The 17,733-nt window shown below is 38.6% G+C and overlaps 1 protein-coding gene across 1 annotated transcript; it reads right to left on the bottom strand.

The window, feature by feature from the left end:
* Positions 1-786: 786 nt before the first annotated feature.
* LOC148100140 (glutathione hydrolase 5 proenzyme-like) lies at positions 787-14,062 on the bottom strand. Its single transcript, XM_087848663.1, has 11 exons — positions 13,941-14,062; positions 13,759-13,866; positions 7,143-7,320; positions 6,894-7,054; positions 6,519-6,665; positions 6,256-6,386; positions 5,188-5,363; positions 4,930-5,021; positions 2,241-2,347; positions 1,960-2,070; positions 787-1,873 (listed from the first exon to the last, which is right to left on the bottom strand). Exons 1-11 carry the CDS (start codon positions 13,951-13,953, stop codon positions 1,736-1,738), a joined length of 1,362 nt encoding a protein of 453 aa, XP_087704789.1. The 5' UTR covers positions 13,954-14,062; the 3' UTR covers positions 787-1,735.
* Positions 14,063-17,733: the final 3,671 nt, after the last annotated feature.

The raw sequence follows: 17,733 nt of genomic DNA, 5'->3' as shown, positions 1-17,733 counted from the left end.
CTTAGCCCTGATTGGAGATATTGGAAGCGTTACAACTGACCCACGTTACAACTATCCCCGGTCTCCCCTACTCATGCTGCCCCGACGTCAGCCAGCGCATATTGGGAATGGTACAGGCACCGATCGGTTTTCTATCGCCCATTTGCTGGGAGTAAGGGCGCCCTTCGTTTGCGAGTTGTGCCTGCTGCTTGCGGCGGGGGATTTTCTGACCAGCTGGAGCAGCGTCTAATAACCAACTCGCAAAGTAAAACAAAATAAAAACAAACCAACAAACACAAAACACCAGACATTATGATACAGACTTGTGGCAGATACGATGTTTTTCCTCGGTGCGCCTGCTCGCTGCTGAAGTCAAAGTAAACTTTATTGTCATCTCCGCTACATACAGTCCAGTATATAGAGAGACGAGACGACGAGGCTCCAGTTACAGCAGTGCAAGTAAACAAACAATAAATATAAGAAGAGTAAGAAAATAAATATACACTTTAGGACTCGGGGTAAAGGGATCAATAACAATTTAAAATTTACAGTTTGATGATTTAAAGTCTCACAATAGAGCGCATTTCATTTATAATGTTGTAAATCCAAGCCCATTATGTATTCGTGATTTGAATCCTGGGTTGTGTGAAATCTCAGAAATAAACCCTAGACAAAGTGAATCTGTGAACTAAGGTGTAGGTGTGTTAGATCATGTTGTGGTGATCCTTGGGTTGGGGGAAGGGTGTTTATACTGGAGTGCAAAATTAAAACCAATGGAAGATGGACAAGAAAAGTTCAAAGCCATCAGGTCCTCAGTTTAGAAAAAAGAGAAAAGAAGAGCAAGAGAAACGAGCCAAAGATGCAGGTAAGCAGATGTGTGATTGGATAATGGCAGGTCATCCTGAAACAATCATAATCAGAATACTTTATTAATCATAAACAGACAGGAGCTCAGACAGATACCGAGGTAAAAAGAAAACTGTTGCCTCACAAACTGCTTGTCAGATTAACTTTTACCCTGAGCACATCAGCAGAATTACCCACACTTTATAACAGCAAAACAATAGCAGGATGAATTAATGAAGCACAAAATCTTAATATGAAAACTAAATATAAAAACATAATAATAAAAAGCATTGGGTGGGGGCTGGAGGGTTAAACTACAAATCAATTGATAGATAACTTAGGTCTGCCCTAAAGTGTACCCTACTTTATCTCCCTTCTCAACTATCCAGTGGGCTAAAATCTACAAAGTAAACATGAATTTGATGAGACTTGAAAATATGAATTGTTTACTATAACCAAAGATTTCTGCAGTCAGTCTCAACCTGCTGGCCGGCCTTTTAGAAAGAATGCAGGTCAAAGAAACATAGGCATGGGCTTCACATTTTGACCTGAAAGCTGGTTCCTTTAGTCAATTCTATATGTATCAAAACCCAAAATAAACAAATATTTAGAAGGTCATATTGATTGTAAAAAATTGAGGCGGATATCAACAGCAATCCCTAAATTTTTAAAAAAAATTACATTTCTAGTTTTTACAGTGCTATCTTTGCACATTTTTGCATGAAATTTGGGATTTAATTGATCTGATCGTTGCATTATGTTTTCAATATTACAAACTTTTTAGACACATGAGCAAAGCATGAATGTACTATCAGTCAACAGACGAATATAGATTTACCAATGTTGTAGCTACAGCAGTGTCCATAACCTTAAGACCATGCTGTATAACTGACATCACTGACTTTTGGTCTCAGTAACCAGCAGCTTTGCCTTTTTTCCTTTCATCAGACCATGCAGAGATACAGCTGCCCGCCTTTTCCACAGCGTTGACTGTGTTGTAGAATTTTGCTATTTTATGTCCCAGAGCTTCAAGACCATCAACTACATCCTGCAGGGCAAAGAGGAGAGAGACTCAGATGGAACAAGAGAAGTAGAACTTATTAATTTATCATTTAAATACACTGAATAAATTACCTTTTCAAGCTTGGATTCAAGTTTTACTTCACTTTGAGAGTCTACAAGAACAACAGGAGTAATAATTGCCTCCTTAAGACTCTTTCCAAACCAAAGGTGGTTCATGAGTGCCTTGGAGAGAAAAAAAATGAGGTGAGAATGTGATGATTACAGGATAAATTAGGGTGAAGAATCTTGTTACTATGATGCAAGCTTTGACAGCAAAGACGGGCATCAGTCCACATCAATTTCTTTTATTTAATATGTAATGGCACTTGTGTATGTTTACCATGCATACGTACCGAGGCCACTGCCGGTGGAATCATTTCAGCACCAGACCCTCCAATCACCAGCGTCTTTGATGGAGACTTCAGCACAGATGGGGCCATATTGGAGGGAGGCCGCTCCCCTGAGAAATACAACAAAGACCTTGAATGACAAAACTAGAAAGCAGAAATCAGTCTGTACACACATATTTGTGCATAAATCATTTACACAAATGTTTCATACACAAATCAGTGACTGTATTTTCATGCTCTACAACAGGGGTGTCAAACTCCAGGCCTCGAGGGCCGGTGTCCTGCAGGTTTTAGATAAGACTCTGGGTGAACACACCTGAATCAAATGATTAGTTCATTACCAGGCTTCTGGAGAACTCCAAGACATGTTGGCTGTATCCCAATTCAGGGTCTGCTTTGTTATCTAGGGTGAACCATAAATTGGGTGTGGGGGAGACTACCCTCTTTATGACCAAGGATGTTGCTCCTGCTTTTATGACCCTTTTTGGTCAGCAGGAGAACACATACACACACACACACACACACACACACACACACACACACACACACACACACACAGTGCCTTGTCTTTGTAACCAAGGGGGGTTATGAGGGGAGGTGTTTGTAAACTATTGTTTATTGTGTGAATGTTTTCAATAAAAGGCAGCGAGAGGAGGCCATCGTCGGGATCATTCGTAAGGAGTTTTTTTTTTATTGTGATGTCTGATGTGTTTGGTTTCTTTTTTGTACCTGTTCATTTGAAGGACCAAAGTGTTTTGGGGTTTTTATGACCCTTTTTGGTGCGTTTTTGAAGTGCGTTTCTGAGATACCGACGAGGCCTCCCTTACAGGTAAATCGATCGATCGCTGTTGCCTTGTTTTTCTCTGTCCTGGATACAGCAGGGTCTGAGTTTAGACCCAACAGATTACGTCACAGCGACGCGACGAAGGCTGTCCCAATTCAAAGGCTGCTCGAAATGCGGCCCTCAAATGCATCCTTCATTTCCCTGAATTTTAAGGATGTGGCGGTGTAGATTTTGTGGCCCAACATATCCCATAACGAAGAACATTAAAACATTCCTGTTGGCCACATGTCGGCAAAGTTATGTGACATTAGTGACGTTTGTACTAACTTGGTTTTAAAGCCTTTACTTTAAAATATACGCCGTTCAATAGCTGAGCTTAATCTTACAGAGAATGATCAAAGCTCATGTAGAAACAAACAAACAAATGAACAAAAGATTTTCTCCTTCATTTCTGTCAAACAAAGCTGTATGAAACGTTTCCAGCTGTTAGTATCATGGTTGCTAGGCAACCTGGGCAGCACGACGGAGGCTAGACCGTCCCATTTCACAAGCCTCGCACTTCCGGCCTTAGCGATCTTTGAGTACACGGCCCTTGTGGACCTTTAAGGCTGCGTACTTTAAGGCTGCAGACCCTGAATTGGGATACAGCCCTTGAGGAGGTAATTTAGCTGTGTTGGATCAAGGACACATGTAAAATCTGCAGGACACTGGCCCTCAAAGCCTGGAGTTCGACACCTGTGCTCTACGAACAAGTTTAGAATTGCATCTGCCCATGCTTATCAACAAATGATGAAAGTGCACACACAACAACTGAGTTATCTCTACTGAATCTGTATCAAACTAAAGTGAAATGTCTTTCAAAGTGCAGCTATTACTGAGACTCTGTCAGTGTGTTAGATTAATGTTTAAATGATGCTATGTCCAAACTGAATTATACAGAACCTTCAACACACTTGAATCAACATTATAGATCTATATATAGATTCATCCATCGATTATCTTCAGCTTATCCTTCTCAGGGTTGCAGGGGTGGTGGAGCCAATCCTAGCTATCATAGGGCGAGAGGCAGGGTAAACCGAGGTCAGGTCGCTAGCCTGATGCAGCGCTAACACAGAGAGACACTCGCATTCACACCTATGGACAATTTAGATTCACCAATTAGCCTAACCCTACTAACTGCATGTCTTTGGACTGTGGGAGGATGCTGCAGTACCCAGAGAGAACTCACACAAACATGGGGAGAACATGCAAGCTCCACACAGGTGGGATCAAACTCAGGGCCTCCATGCTATAAGGCAACACAGTGCCAGTGTGCTGTCCTATGTATATATCTAAATGAATATAAATATCCATATGGTTAAACCACTTCAATAGAGAGTAAACCCCAACAATAAGAAGAGGCCCTTATGAGCAAGTACTTGGTGACAGGGTGAAGGAAAAACTTCACACAACAACACGTTGACATGGGAACAGATTTTACTACAGCAGTGTGTTCAACTGTGCCTGTTCTTGAACATTCAAAACATTTTAGCAGGCTATGGTATTAAACAGAAAATGCAATTTTAGTCCAAATTCACATGATGTGTTTCAGTTTGGCAGTTTTGTTCATCATTTCCATGATGAACAAAACATCGTGGAAATGATCAACAAGTTTAGTTTTTCCATGATCAACAAAACATGATGCGTCACAATGAATTATGAAATGCCATTTTCTCCTCTCATTTCCTCAATGGTACTATTTTGTTGTTATTAGAAATTACTTAAAGAAATATGTCCTGTCAGGAAAATAATTTCAGGAAAAAAGATTAAACTCTTTGTGGTATTAGTTTTGAAATAATCCACCTTCCTCGTCTGATTACTTGTATTTCATAAATAATAAATGTAAAAAGCATCCTACTGATCTCTTACCAGGAGAGGAGCGATTAGCTCTACCACAGAAGTCAGACAGCTGGCTGTTGAGAATGATTCCAGTTTTTGGAGAGAGGACCTTGGAGCCAAATCTGTAAACAAAAAAATTTAATTAACTACAACACCAAGACACTCTTTGTAGTATAGAAATACTCTAAAAATAAGTTACTCCATAATCTCTTAAATCTTCAGTTTCAAGAAAGAAAAATATCTGATAGCTGGTTTCTAGCAGTGAAACAGAATGATGCAGGTACTGACTCGTCGTTGATGCTGCTGGTGACAGACACAGCAGATCCATCTTCAGCCAGCACAGATACATGTGTGGTGCCGATGCTGTCCAGATACAAGTTGATGCCAGGATCACGAGTCTTGCCGCTGCTGATCAAGCTTCGTTTGCTGTCTGCAAAGCTATCCTCTGTCAGTTTCTTTGCCATCTGTGTGAAATACAGAGAATTAATAAAATGAATTAATAAAACTAAATAAATATGCACATTACAGAAAATACATGCAGTCAAGAAAATTATCAAATTACAGCCAAATGTTAACAGAATTTTGATCAGTGATCCATCACTGATGCAAGATGAATAAATGAATGAATTAATACCAGAGGTTATAATATTAGTTAGTGATCAAGCTCAACATATGACTGGCAAAGATATAGTCTCTGAAATTCTTTGTCATCTGTGTGAACTACAGAGCATCTGAAAACATCACATTACACAAAATTATACTTATATTTAAATACTAAAACAATAATAATAATAATAATAATACATACTAAATTAAAGACAAATATTAAGCCAATTTAGGTTTATGTGCTTTTAAAACTTGTATTTATATGTATATGTTTTAAAAGCTACATCACTGCTCAGAATGATGCTGAAATGAAAATGCTGAGACTCAAAGAAATTTTTACAGCACTCTACTGGTTCTCTACACCCTTAGTGCTTCTATAAGACCTTTAATTGTAAGTAGCAGCCAGGTACTGATAATCAAATGCCCCTGATTGATCATTAACAAAGGTGAGCACCTCTGTAAAAGCACTTTGTTAACACAAAGTCACAATCTCACCCCAGCAAATTAACCCAAAGTCCAACTGTGCGACACTCAGAGATATTACAAAAAAACTTCAGATCTGTTCACTCCTCAACTCATTATCAGTGTGCATAAACTGACTGTGGTGGGGTGTAGTTTGTGGATGAGCTGCAGGCAAGGGGTGGTTTATTTTGTGTTTTGTGATGTGGTATTGTTACTTTAAATTGTTTAGTCACTTAAATAGAATCATACTATATGCAACAAAGCAGGTGCAAATTTTGAGATACTTACTTTATCTGAGCTGAAGTTTGGATCGCTGATATTTGTCTTTAATTCATTGGCAAATTTTAAAGCTTCAATATAACGGTGATAAAACAAAATCTTTTCATCAGTCGTCTTAGGTTCTGAATTCATTTTGTATCCTGAAAATATAAATAATTGTTATTTCTTTTATTTAAAACATCATTTCTTAGTGTATCACATTTGTAACGATTGATAAGGATCATTGTCCTATATGAATCAAACTCTACATGCTAGAAGCAACAATCAGGAACCTTTCATGATGTTGAGGATGAGGCTGAGTATGGCTCCCCCTGCAGGGGGCGGAGGGAAGTACATCCGGTACTCTCCCAAAGAAATATTCCACGCATCAGTCACATTAGCTTGATACGATGCCAAGTCCTCCAGTGTGAGTTTTCCTCCTGAGCAAAATCAGTGAAACAAATGATTCTGTTGAGCAAAAATGAACACAATGCATTTCATAATCAAGAGTTTGAATGGATCCAGACAGATCACAGTGTGGCCTGTGAGGGATCATGTTAGAGTTTTCCAAAGCCAATCGATTTTCTAATTTGTAATTAGATCATTGTGCCTGCCAGACACAGAAAATGTTCAGAAAAGAGAGCAGGATGAATCCCGTCTGATAATACCTGCTTTCTGTATGTCACTGATTAAATTCTTTGCTATTGTTCCGTTGTAAAACACATCTGGTCCCTCGTTTGCGATCGTCTCCAAAGTGTCAGCCAGTTTCTCAAATTTCACAGTATCACCGGTCTTAAGCAGGTTCCCATTTTTATCTAAATATAACTCCCTAAAAGACAAAGACAGTGAAATAAAGCTAAAACATTCATTGTTTGCTCTTCGTATTTTTGAAATCACATTGTGGGTGTATTTCATACCTTATTGACGTATTATTAATGCGTGGGATGTGTTGACCTTGGTAGTAAGGAATAGGGAATCCTTCTCTGGCTAATTTGATGGTCGGCTGAAAGAGGTCGGCCCACGGCAACTTCCCATAAAGCCGGTGTGCCGCTTCATAACCTCGAATTTCCCCAGGAACCCCAATCCATCTGTTTTCTGGTTAGATAGATAATGGGTAGTCAGTGCTGGAAAGTCACACATACATTTACTTGTGTTTTGGGTAAATTGTAAGGTCCTGACCTTTAATGATCTGAGATGACATTTCTTATAATTTGGTGCTTTGTAAATACTCTATTCTATTCTGCTCCATTTCAGAGGGAAATGTGTGTCTGTTTGTAACTGATTATGTTAGAGATAACATTTTGCATCTTACACTTACTTTTAGTTTATTTCACTATATTTACACTATTTCTGGTTTGAAGAAGCATTTAGTATATCTTATATTTACTTTTCTTACTGTTTATGCAGCCTGTGTGCAGGAGTGTAGCACAGAACTCTTGGCCCCATAAATAAATGTTGTCTGTAGCTCCTTTCTTTCCTGGATCCATCCTTCTCACACATATTCTAATGTCTAATTTCTTTATTTTTTTAATGTCTGCCACAAGTGAACTGCTCCAATAACTACTCCCAGTTCTTATTGCTGTCCATCCCATACTCAAATGCTGTCAAAAGACGCTTCTTAACAGAGACTATGCTGATTCTACATATGGATCCACAGCTTCGCTTCAAAGTCAACACACTATAGACAATCAGGAAGTAATGCAGGAAGGTCATTTGTACTCTGCTGACAGCAACATAAGAGACAGGGACATGTGCATCCACAGCAGCCTGTGTCTCTGGCCCCACTTTAGCATCTCACAACATTTCCAGCTTCACCTCCACAGGCAGATAATCTGCCACAGAACGAGTGGAGATTAGCCAAATTAGAAACAATGACTGATAAAGATGGACTTGTGAGGAAAGTTAAGATTCGTCCTGGGGAGCAATTTACATTAATTGAAGACCAGAAAATGGGAAAGATGGGACAGCATTCTGGCAAGCTGTCTATTGTTGAACAGCCCATTCAGAAACTGATCTTGCTCTTAGAAGCTGTTTAATGCGACGATTATATCTTTTACTGTTAGCAGGTCCAGCCAGCAGACCACAACCAGGTTCTACCACAGGTCTACTGGGTCTACCTTTTTTTTCCCTGTCAGTCAGGATCCTCAGTAGCCTTTTTTCCTTTATTGATTTTATTGACAGCTTTTTGTCTAAATGAGGTGCAGGAACAGTCTGCAGAACAAGGGAAATCATACTTCTTACTCCTCTCAAAGGGAACAAGGTGGGATTTTACATTTTTTAGAAGCTTCTCAAATGTAATCATCAGCAGAGATCTCATTCCATCTGATTTAACTGATTTATTTATTCCATATCACTGGTTTATTTCCCAATTCTCTCACCACCCAAAGAGATTGAGCCGTACGAGAAATCAGTCCGTTAAACTACAAAAAAAATCTGTGAAAAGAAAATGTTTTATTGTTTTTCTGCTTCTTTTATCTGGAAATACAACCTAATCCCGGTCCAGATTGCAAATGCTTGAGTACTCCTTGTGATTTTAAAGCTCGAACGGGTCTTGGTATCACTCATTTAAATGTCAGAAGTCTTCTTCCCAAATTTGGATGAAAGAGTTAGATACTGATATTCTTACATTATCAGAAACCTGGCTTACGAAATCGGTTACTTACAAAGACATTGCAATAACGCGCTATAAACCTTTCCGTTGCGACCGCCCCAGAAAGGGTGGCGGTGTTGCAATTTACGTAAAAAACAAATTCCCTGTTACTGTCCAATCATCAGTATCTGTTTGTAAACAGTTTGAACTTTTTGCCCTCAAGCTCTAACTTTTGAAGGGCTATTTTATTACCATTGTGGGCTGTTATAGACCCCCCCTCGGCTAGTAGTGAGACTACTTTAGATTTTAATGAAATTGTGCTGGCTGGAGATTTCAACTGGGACTGGTTGTCTTCTGCCTCAGACAGTTTTAAATCCCTGTGTGATTCATATAATCTCACACAACTAATTTACAGCACAACTCATCCAAATCTTAAATGCCTAGTAAAGTCATCACTTTTTGACTTATTTTTAACTAACATGCCGTATAAATATTCTCACACTGGGGTTTTCACAAATGATATCAGTGACCACTGTGTGGTAGCTGTAGTCAGACAATTGAAGCTCCCAAAATCAAGGCCACAAATAGTTTTTAAACAGGATTTTGAGGATTTCTGTGAGCAAGCTTTTCTTTTATTTATGGGACTATAACTATAATAGAATCTACCTGATAACTGATGTTGAGCTGGCATGGAACTATTTTTATGACACTTTTATCAAAATTATAAATAAACATGCCCCCATGCGCAAATTTAGAGTAAAATGCAGAAACAACCCTTGGTTTTCTCCTCAGCTCTCCAGTCTACTCAAAAAAAAAAAAGGGATGCTGCCTGGGCTAAGGCCAGAAAAACTAAATATGAAGCGGACTGGCTGATTTTTAGACAGCTCAGAAACCGTTCAACTTCCATAATTTAAAAAGCCAAATCAGAATTCTATCTTTCAAAAACTACTAAACATCTGAACGATCCTAAAAAATTCTGGAAAATAATAAAATCTTCTTATGGAGACATAACTACAAATGAGATGCCTGCCTTTGTCGTAAATGGACTTGCATGCACTTTAATGGAGAAATGTGATATTCTAAACTGCTTTAATGAGCTTTTTCATTCTTCAGGATCTCTATTTGAATCTTTATATCCAGATTTAAAACAGCTTAATCAACAGGAGGCTCTCTCTGCAACCACTCAAACTGAATCTTTGGTCCAACCCTTCAGTTTTTCTGCACTAAATGTTTTTGAGGTCCACAGGGCTTTAAATCTGTTGGATCTAAATAAATCTGCAGGACCAGATCAACTTGATCCTTATTTTCTTAAGTTGGCTGCAGATTTTATAGCAGAACCACTAACTTACATTTTTAATCTTAGCCTCTCGAAAAGTTAGATCCCTGTAATATAGAAATCTGCCTGTGTTCTCCCTGTGCTGAAAAGAGGTGATCTTTCAGATGTTAATAACTACAGGCCCATATCTAAATTGTGTGTTCTAGCAAAAGTTCTAGATTCAGAGTTTAGCTGTTCATTAGTGAACAACTGAAAGACTTTTTTGACAAAAATTCAGTTCTTTCCAACATCAGTCAGGATTCAGAAAACAACACAGCACACTAACTGCTGCTATTAAAGTGGTTAATGACATCATTGATTCAATGGACTGCAAACTTCCTCTTTCCTCCCAGTATCCAAAGGAGTTCCGCAGGGCTCCATATTAGGGCCATTGTTCTTTTCTCTTTACATAAACAACCTTTGTGATAATTTATCAAATGCTGCATTTCATCTTTATGCAGATGATAATATTATCTATTGTTCATCTCCTTCAGTAGCACAAACCCTGCAATTTCTGCAGTCTGCCTTTGATGTTTTTCAGTCCCATTTAGTTTAACTTAAGTTGGTGTTAAATCCATAGAAATACAAGTTCGTGTTATTCTCAAATGGCAAAGAGTTGTTAGCTACATCTCCTAAGATTACAACAATTCAAGGAACTGAAATTGAAATGGTCACATCTTACAAGTATCTAGGGATCATTATAGATCAGAATTTGTCATTTAAGACTCACATTCAAAGGCTTGTGTCAAAGTTAAAACTAAAACTAAGTTTCTTCTTTAGAAATCAATCCTGTTTCTCCCTCCAAGTGAGAAAACACTTGATTTATGCAACTTTTTTACCTTTAATGGATTTTGGTGATTTTTTTAATGCACCTGCCCACTACCTAAAGAGGTTGGATACCGTGTACCATTGTGCTTTACGTTTTATTACTGGTTATGGAAATTGTGTACATCATTGTTCTTTGTAAGCTGCTGCTAAATGTCCATCTTTCCATATTCGTAGACTCTCCCATTGGTTGATGTTTATCTATAAACCTCTCCTTGGGCTGGTTCCATCTTATTTATGTGTTTATATGTATAAAAACCACAACCAATACAGCCTTCGTTCGCACAATATCATACAATTGATTGGCCCTAAAATCAGAACAGAATTTGGGAAAAAGGCTTTTAATTACGCTGCCCCTGCTTCCTGGAATAATCTGCAGAAGGAACTGAAATGATCAGAATTGGTTACCTTGGGAGAGTTTAAGTCTGTCTTAAAGGAACGAGAGAATAACTCTTTTACTCAGTGTGATTGTTTTTAATGTCGCTCTTAATTAGATCTGTTATTGTATATTTCTCACATGTTTGTATGGGATGTTGTTGCCATGATGCCAGGTCTCTCTTGGAAATGAAATTTTTAATCTCAATGAGATTTTTTACCTGGATAAAATAAAGGACTAATACTGTATGAAGACTTTATGTGTGGACATTCTCTGCAGACTCGATTAGAGTCTATTAGAGTTGGCTGTACCACAGTCACCTTTCATTATTCTCTGGGCTGCTTTATTATTGTTTTTATTATTGTATTATTATTGCTTATTAATCCTTTTTTGTCTTTTAACAAATGCATTTAATAAAGGCATTTTAATATTGGAAATTCCCCTAGGTGGCGGTGTTGCATTTTAAATATAACGCCCAATGAGCCACAACAGTAAGCACGTACTTAGGTTTTCATGCTTCAGTGTGCCATCCACAAATTTAAATTCTCTATCATGCAAAAAAGAAAGCCATACATGAACATGATCAAGAAATGCAGCTGTCTTCTCTGGGCCAAAGTTCATTCAACAAGGACTGAGGCAAAGTGGACAACTGTTCTAATGTCAGACAAATCAATTTTTTTTTTTACAAAATGTGGATCCTGCATTCTGGGATAAACAGTAAAGGGCTTTAACGTTAAGTGCTGCTGTTTTTGCAGCTTGTTATCACGACTCAATTCAAAACCTCTGAAGGTATGTAATTACATTACTGCCTATAGAATTGGCTGCTTGCACATCTGGCAATGCACCATCAGTGCTGAAAGGTGTACACAGGTCTTAGAGCAACTTATGCTCCCATCAAGTTGACATCTATTTCAGCAAGACCACGCTAAACCGCATACTGCATCTATTACAATAGCATGGCTTCACAGAAGAAGTACCTGGGTGTTAAAATGGCCTGCCTGCAGTTCAAACCTTTGACCAAGAAAAAACACATCGAGTGCATCATGAAATGACAGATATGACAAAAAGGACCCAGGACTGTGGAGCAGCTATCCTTTGGCAAACAAAAATGTGGGTTTTTTGACCCAGTATTTGAATTTCTCTGGTCTTGTTATATATTTCTTTGAAGAGGTATAAGATGGCTCCTACCTCAAAGCACACTGTGCGCTGTCAATCTTACGTGCTGCCCAATAATATTTAATATTTAGTATTTACTGTTATATTCCCATATATCATCGTGATGTTGTTTATTGTATTGCTCTCATTTTCTTCTGCTTGTTTTCTTTTTTCTTTCTCAACAGGTGATCCAGGTGATTGATATATGTCTTTTTTTGTCTGCTTATTTAGTTGTTTTTGTTTTTTTGCCCTTTATCCCCGTCCCTCTTTTCTGCTGTTTTCCCCCCTCTTTCTTTCTCCCTTTTCTTTTCCTCATTCAAGTCTGTCCCATATCTAGCAAGTGAAAATAAAAAATAAATAAAATAAACAATAAAAGGTGAATCAAATAGACCATTACGGCAAGGCTGGGATGGTCAATTTGGTAAAGTAAATCCGTTGGGCATCTTTCTTTGCCTTTAGACAATAATTCTGATGGCAAAAGAACCAAACGGGACAGGCAAAAATAAATAAATAAATAAATGAATAAAAAATGAAGAGGTATAAGATCATTTAGGTTTTTGTTGCTGACTGTATTATTATTTTTTTTCAATAATTATTATTTTCAATAATTAAATAATAATGGTTATGCACTCCTTAGTGTGTTAGAGTCCTGACTTTAGTTCAGGAGATGAGGTTTGAGGTGAGGAGGAGGGTGACATTTTAACAAGACACCAATCATGCTGTCTCTTTCCTTTGCTTCTTTGATGACAAGAACCCTATCTCAGGTGATAAAAAGTAGGTATGATCCTTCATATCTTGAGTTTGTCTTGCAGACTAAAGTGCAGAATTTAAAATATATCTCTACAGATAACTGACTACACCTTTAAAACTTTTGTGTTACATCTTGTGCATGATTTGGAGAAAGACCTGTTAGACCTGTTTGGAGAAAAACCTGACTACTTCAATCTCTCTGGTTGTTTCTGAAACTAAGGAGCATATGTTTCATGGTGTTTATGCTAGATTATTCTGATAGTGTCATATACGACACCGACTCATTGTCTTTAATATCTGCTGACAGCCAAACCCTCTGTAGTGGTTTGCTTTATCTTTTTTCTTTTCTTTTTATATTACCCCAGTTTTGCTTTTTTGAGGAAAGCTGAATGAGGAATGACTCACAGTGTGCATTAGCAGTCACCTGTACAGAATAAATTAGCTGTGTCATAAAGGTGAGTCCAAGAGCAGATTAGACTAAAACATTATAAATATTAGCATTATGCCAGATAAACAGCCCACCTTGCTTCCACTCCACGGTCCACTCTGTGGTATTAGGACACAACTTAAGCAGGTCAGAGGTCACGCTTTTGGGAACAGTCTCTCTGGAGTTGATGATTTTCACTTTACCTTTGAAAAGATGACATATTATTATGTTATTCCCCAGCAGGGCTGAGCAAAGAGGAGGGAGGGTGTCTTGTTACCGGAGCTGTCCATCACAGTGAATACGACCCCGCCTCCGATCCCCGAACTCTGTGGGTTGATGATGGAGGTGCACAGCAGCGCAGCAATGGCAGCATCTACTGCAGAGCCGCCTTTCTGAAGAATGTCCCTGAAAGAGTTCATCGTTAACACTTTAGTGTTATTGTTATCATGTGTGTTAGGGGTGCACAATTAATTTAATTTTAATCTTCATCAAAATTGTAATTTTCCCACAATTAAATTGTCATGACTGAATAACACAACGATGTGTTGGGCTTTTTGTTGTTACATGTGCTAGAGATGCACAGTTCACTGAATTTTAATCTCTATCACATCCCACAGTTAAATTAACCTGATCATTTGCAGACAAAAAATGAGGATCTTGAAATGTATAAAACCACTTTTTCGGATGTCTGTGAGGAGCCTAGCATAACGACTGTGGACAAGCTGGAGACAGGGCAGAGAGGACTGACTGAGACCAGTCTAAGGTCATTTGTAATCGTCCAAGTGGGAAGAAATGAGAGCATGAATTACAATTTCACCATCTTTTACAGAAAGAAAAGGCCTCATTTCAATATTTAACCACTAAGTTAAATATGTCAAAAATCACACCAAGATTTTTTGCATAGGGTTTGATATAACTGGAGAGATTGTGAAGCTGATCACAAAGCTCTCTGATGGAACTAAGCATTCTGAGTGGTCAGTTTCAGTAAAAAAGCAATATAAACAACAATTTAAAAGTGAAAGCAGTGCTCTGTGGATTTAATCCTGCGTTAGGTTTTGGTAACTACATTAAACCTGCTCTGAATTTAGGTGAATAAGGAGGAACAACTTTATTTTGATCCAAAGATTTGTACATTAGCGGGAACGTTAAGAGTTTGCATCCAGAGAAGCAGAAAAGACAGCAGCATTGTGTTGGCAGATTTAAAAAAAATAGAAGTAAAATGGTTACATACTGTTTCAAACAAATAAACTGAGAAAAAACATTAAAAGTTGTAGCAAAAAGAGGTAAAATAAGACCGAAGAATACAAGGTTTAAATTAACTGAATTTAACCCTGCATGAGATAAAGCTGTTCGTATGGGCTCGAATTGTGGTCATAAATATTTTGTACTTGTAAATCAGTTTTGTATGTGTAAAAAGAATTTGTGTGTGTGTAAAAAAAGATTTGTATACAAAATATTTATGACCATATATATGACCGTATGTGTAATGTGAAAAAAAAAAACGTGTCAGAAGTTTAAAATTTTACTCACTTTCCAATCTCCGAACAATTCTCGGAGTCTGCGGCCACTGCAGCTTTTGAGAAACGGCAATTGGGGTCCTCGTCGTCTGACGGGGCAACCTGACCTTTACTTTTACATACATTGAACCATACCACTAACCAAATACTACCAACTAATGCACAACCTAAAAAAAACCAAAAACAAATCCAACAGATGACGAGACATTTTGGGTTGCGTATTTCGGAACAACAACAGAAGGGAGGTATTGTCACCGCAACCCTCTCAGTGCAGGGGCAGCAAGTACGACCCTCCTTGTCTGACTCAGACATCGCTGTTTTCTTCTCTGCGTAACCGTCAGTAGTTCACTTCCTCTGAATGTTTACCACTTGTTGACTCCCCAGACAACACAGCTACGTGTTGCTCACATATTTCCGCTGTGTGGGTACTGATAGGCGCAGCGTGGCGCACACGTGTTCATTGGTAAGCAGAGGTAGCTGCTGTTTGACGCTGCTTCTCTCTCTCTTGCCACGCCACACAGAGAGGGGTCCGGTAGCGCTGATGTTTTTTGCTCATCTCTGCAAAACACTGGGTGGACCTCAACTTTTTTTTGTGATCCCACCAGGGATGAAACATATGAGAACTGTCTTTAGCTTAAATGTATTTTGTAAGCTTCAAATTTGGACAAATTTGTCAACACAACCATCATGAAGAACTTTTGAAAGCATTTGTTGAAACTGAGATGTTTGAGTACATTCAAAGTGTTTGTATTTTAAAATGTTTGCTTTCTTTAAGAACATATATCTATATGTGTTCTTTAAATAAATCAAATAAGTAAAAATATATGCATATTGTTCACAAATGTATGATTATTATGTATCTGATAATAGGACAACTGGTTTACTCAAATTCTACTTAAAGTGTGGATAGCATCAGGGACATGTGATAATCTAAAAATGAAAAAACATTTGTGCTAAATAACTATTTATCTGCATCATATTTCAACAGATCTCGAATAAGCAGGACTTTACAACTTTTCTTACAAGTTTGTTCAAGTAGTTTTCACACAAAATTATTCTTGACAAGCGATACATACAAGGATACAAGTAATCTTTTTTTTCACTGTCACATAAAAATATTCCTCTCTCGCCCTGTGGGTGGTCGTCCTGTACCAGAGGCCTGGGAGCTTGAGGGTCCTGCGCAGCATTTTCGCTGTTCCTAGAACTGCGCCTTCTGCACAGAGATCTCAGATGTTATCCCTGTGATCACACAACCTACACCTGGGGTCTTGCCTGGTGTGGTAGACTCCAGCCACTATTGATCTTCTGCTTCGGCTTGTTCCTGTGCTCCAATGATTAATTCCTCTGTGTTGTCTTTCAGACCAGCTTTGTACAGCCATTGGTAAATTTTCTGAATGTTAGCCACATCTCCTATTTGCATGTGTTACATGCCGTGCAGGGCCTGTCCTTCCATAATGGTTCCTCTTCTTTCTCAGGTTTCTACTAGCTGATGTATTCACTAAGGCCCAAGGAATTGATTGTGGACTTCAGGAAGGCCAGGAAACACTCGACCCCTGTTTCAATCCAGGGGGTCAATGTTGACATTGTGGGTGACTATAAATACCTAGGAGTATACATTGACAATAAACTGGACTGGGCTAAAAATACCACAGCACTTTACAGGAAGGGCCAGAGTCGCCTCTATTTTTTGAGGCGACTGAGGTCCTTCAACATCTGCCAGACAATGCTCAGGATTTTCTATGAGTCTGTTGTGGCCAGTGCTATGCTGTTGCATGCTGGGGGAGTAGATTGAGGGTTGCTGACGCTAACAGACTCAATAAACTGATCCACAAGGCCAGTAATGTTGTGGGGATGGAGCTGGACTCTCTTAAGGTGGTGTTGGAGAGGCGAATGTTGTCCAAGATAACGACAATGTTGGATAATACCTCCCACCCACTCCATGACATGCTGGCCAGTCACAGGAGCATGCACGTTCAGTGAGAAACTGAGATGACGAAAAAGCCCCACTGAACGAAACAGGAAATCATTCCTGCCTGTGGCCATCTCCCTGTACAACTCATCCACTTAACACACTGTATACTGCAATAGCTACATCCTTTTTGCACATGCTCTTCTTTCTTATTCAGCTATTTGTCAATAAGTGACTTATATGTGTGTGTATATCTATCTATCTATCTATATATATATATATATATATATATATATATATATGCAACATATGATCTCTATTGTTTCATCTTGGACAATGTTTCTGACACTCACTAGTCCTCGGCCTACTTCCTTCTCCTTAGTGTAAAGTCTCAGGGTGCTGGATTTGGATTGAAACCCTTTGATGCATGATAAATAAATTTCTTGTTTGGATGTCACTGACTTCTGTCTCATTTTTTTGGCCAGCTTATTCTCTCAAAAGGGTATCTGATCGCGGGCAGGGCATAGATGTTGATTACCTGGGTCTACTTCTTCCTAATTTGCTGACTCCTCAGCTATTGCCTTACTCTGGCTGTATCCTAATTCAGATTCTGCAGCCTTAAAGTACGCAGCCTTAATGGTCCT

This window comes from Neolamprologus brichardi, chromosome 12, assembly GCF_056152115.1.
Source record: "Neolamprologus brichardi isolate AB-2024 chromosome 12, ASM5615211v1, whole genome shotgun sequence".
Classification (NCBI taxonomy): domain Eukaryota; kingdom Metazoa; phylum Chordata; class Actinopteri; order Cichliformes; family Cichlidae; genus Neolamprologus; species Neolamprologus brichardi.
This window is presented reverse-complemented; position numbering and strand designations above follow the sequence as displayed.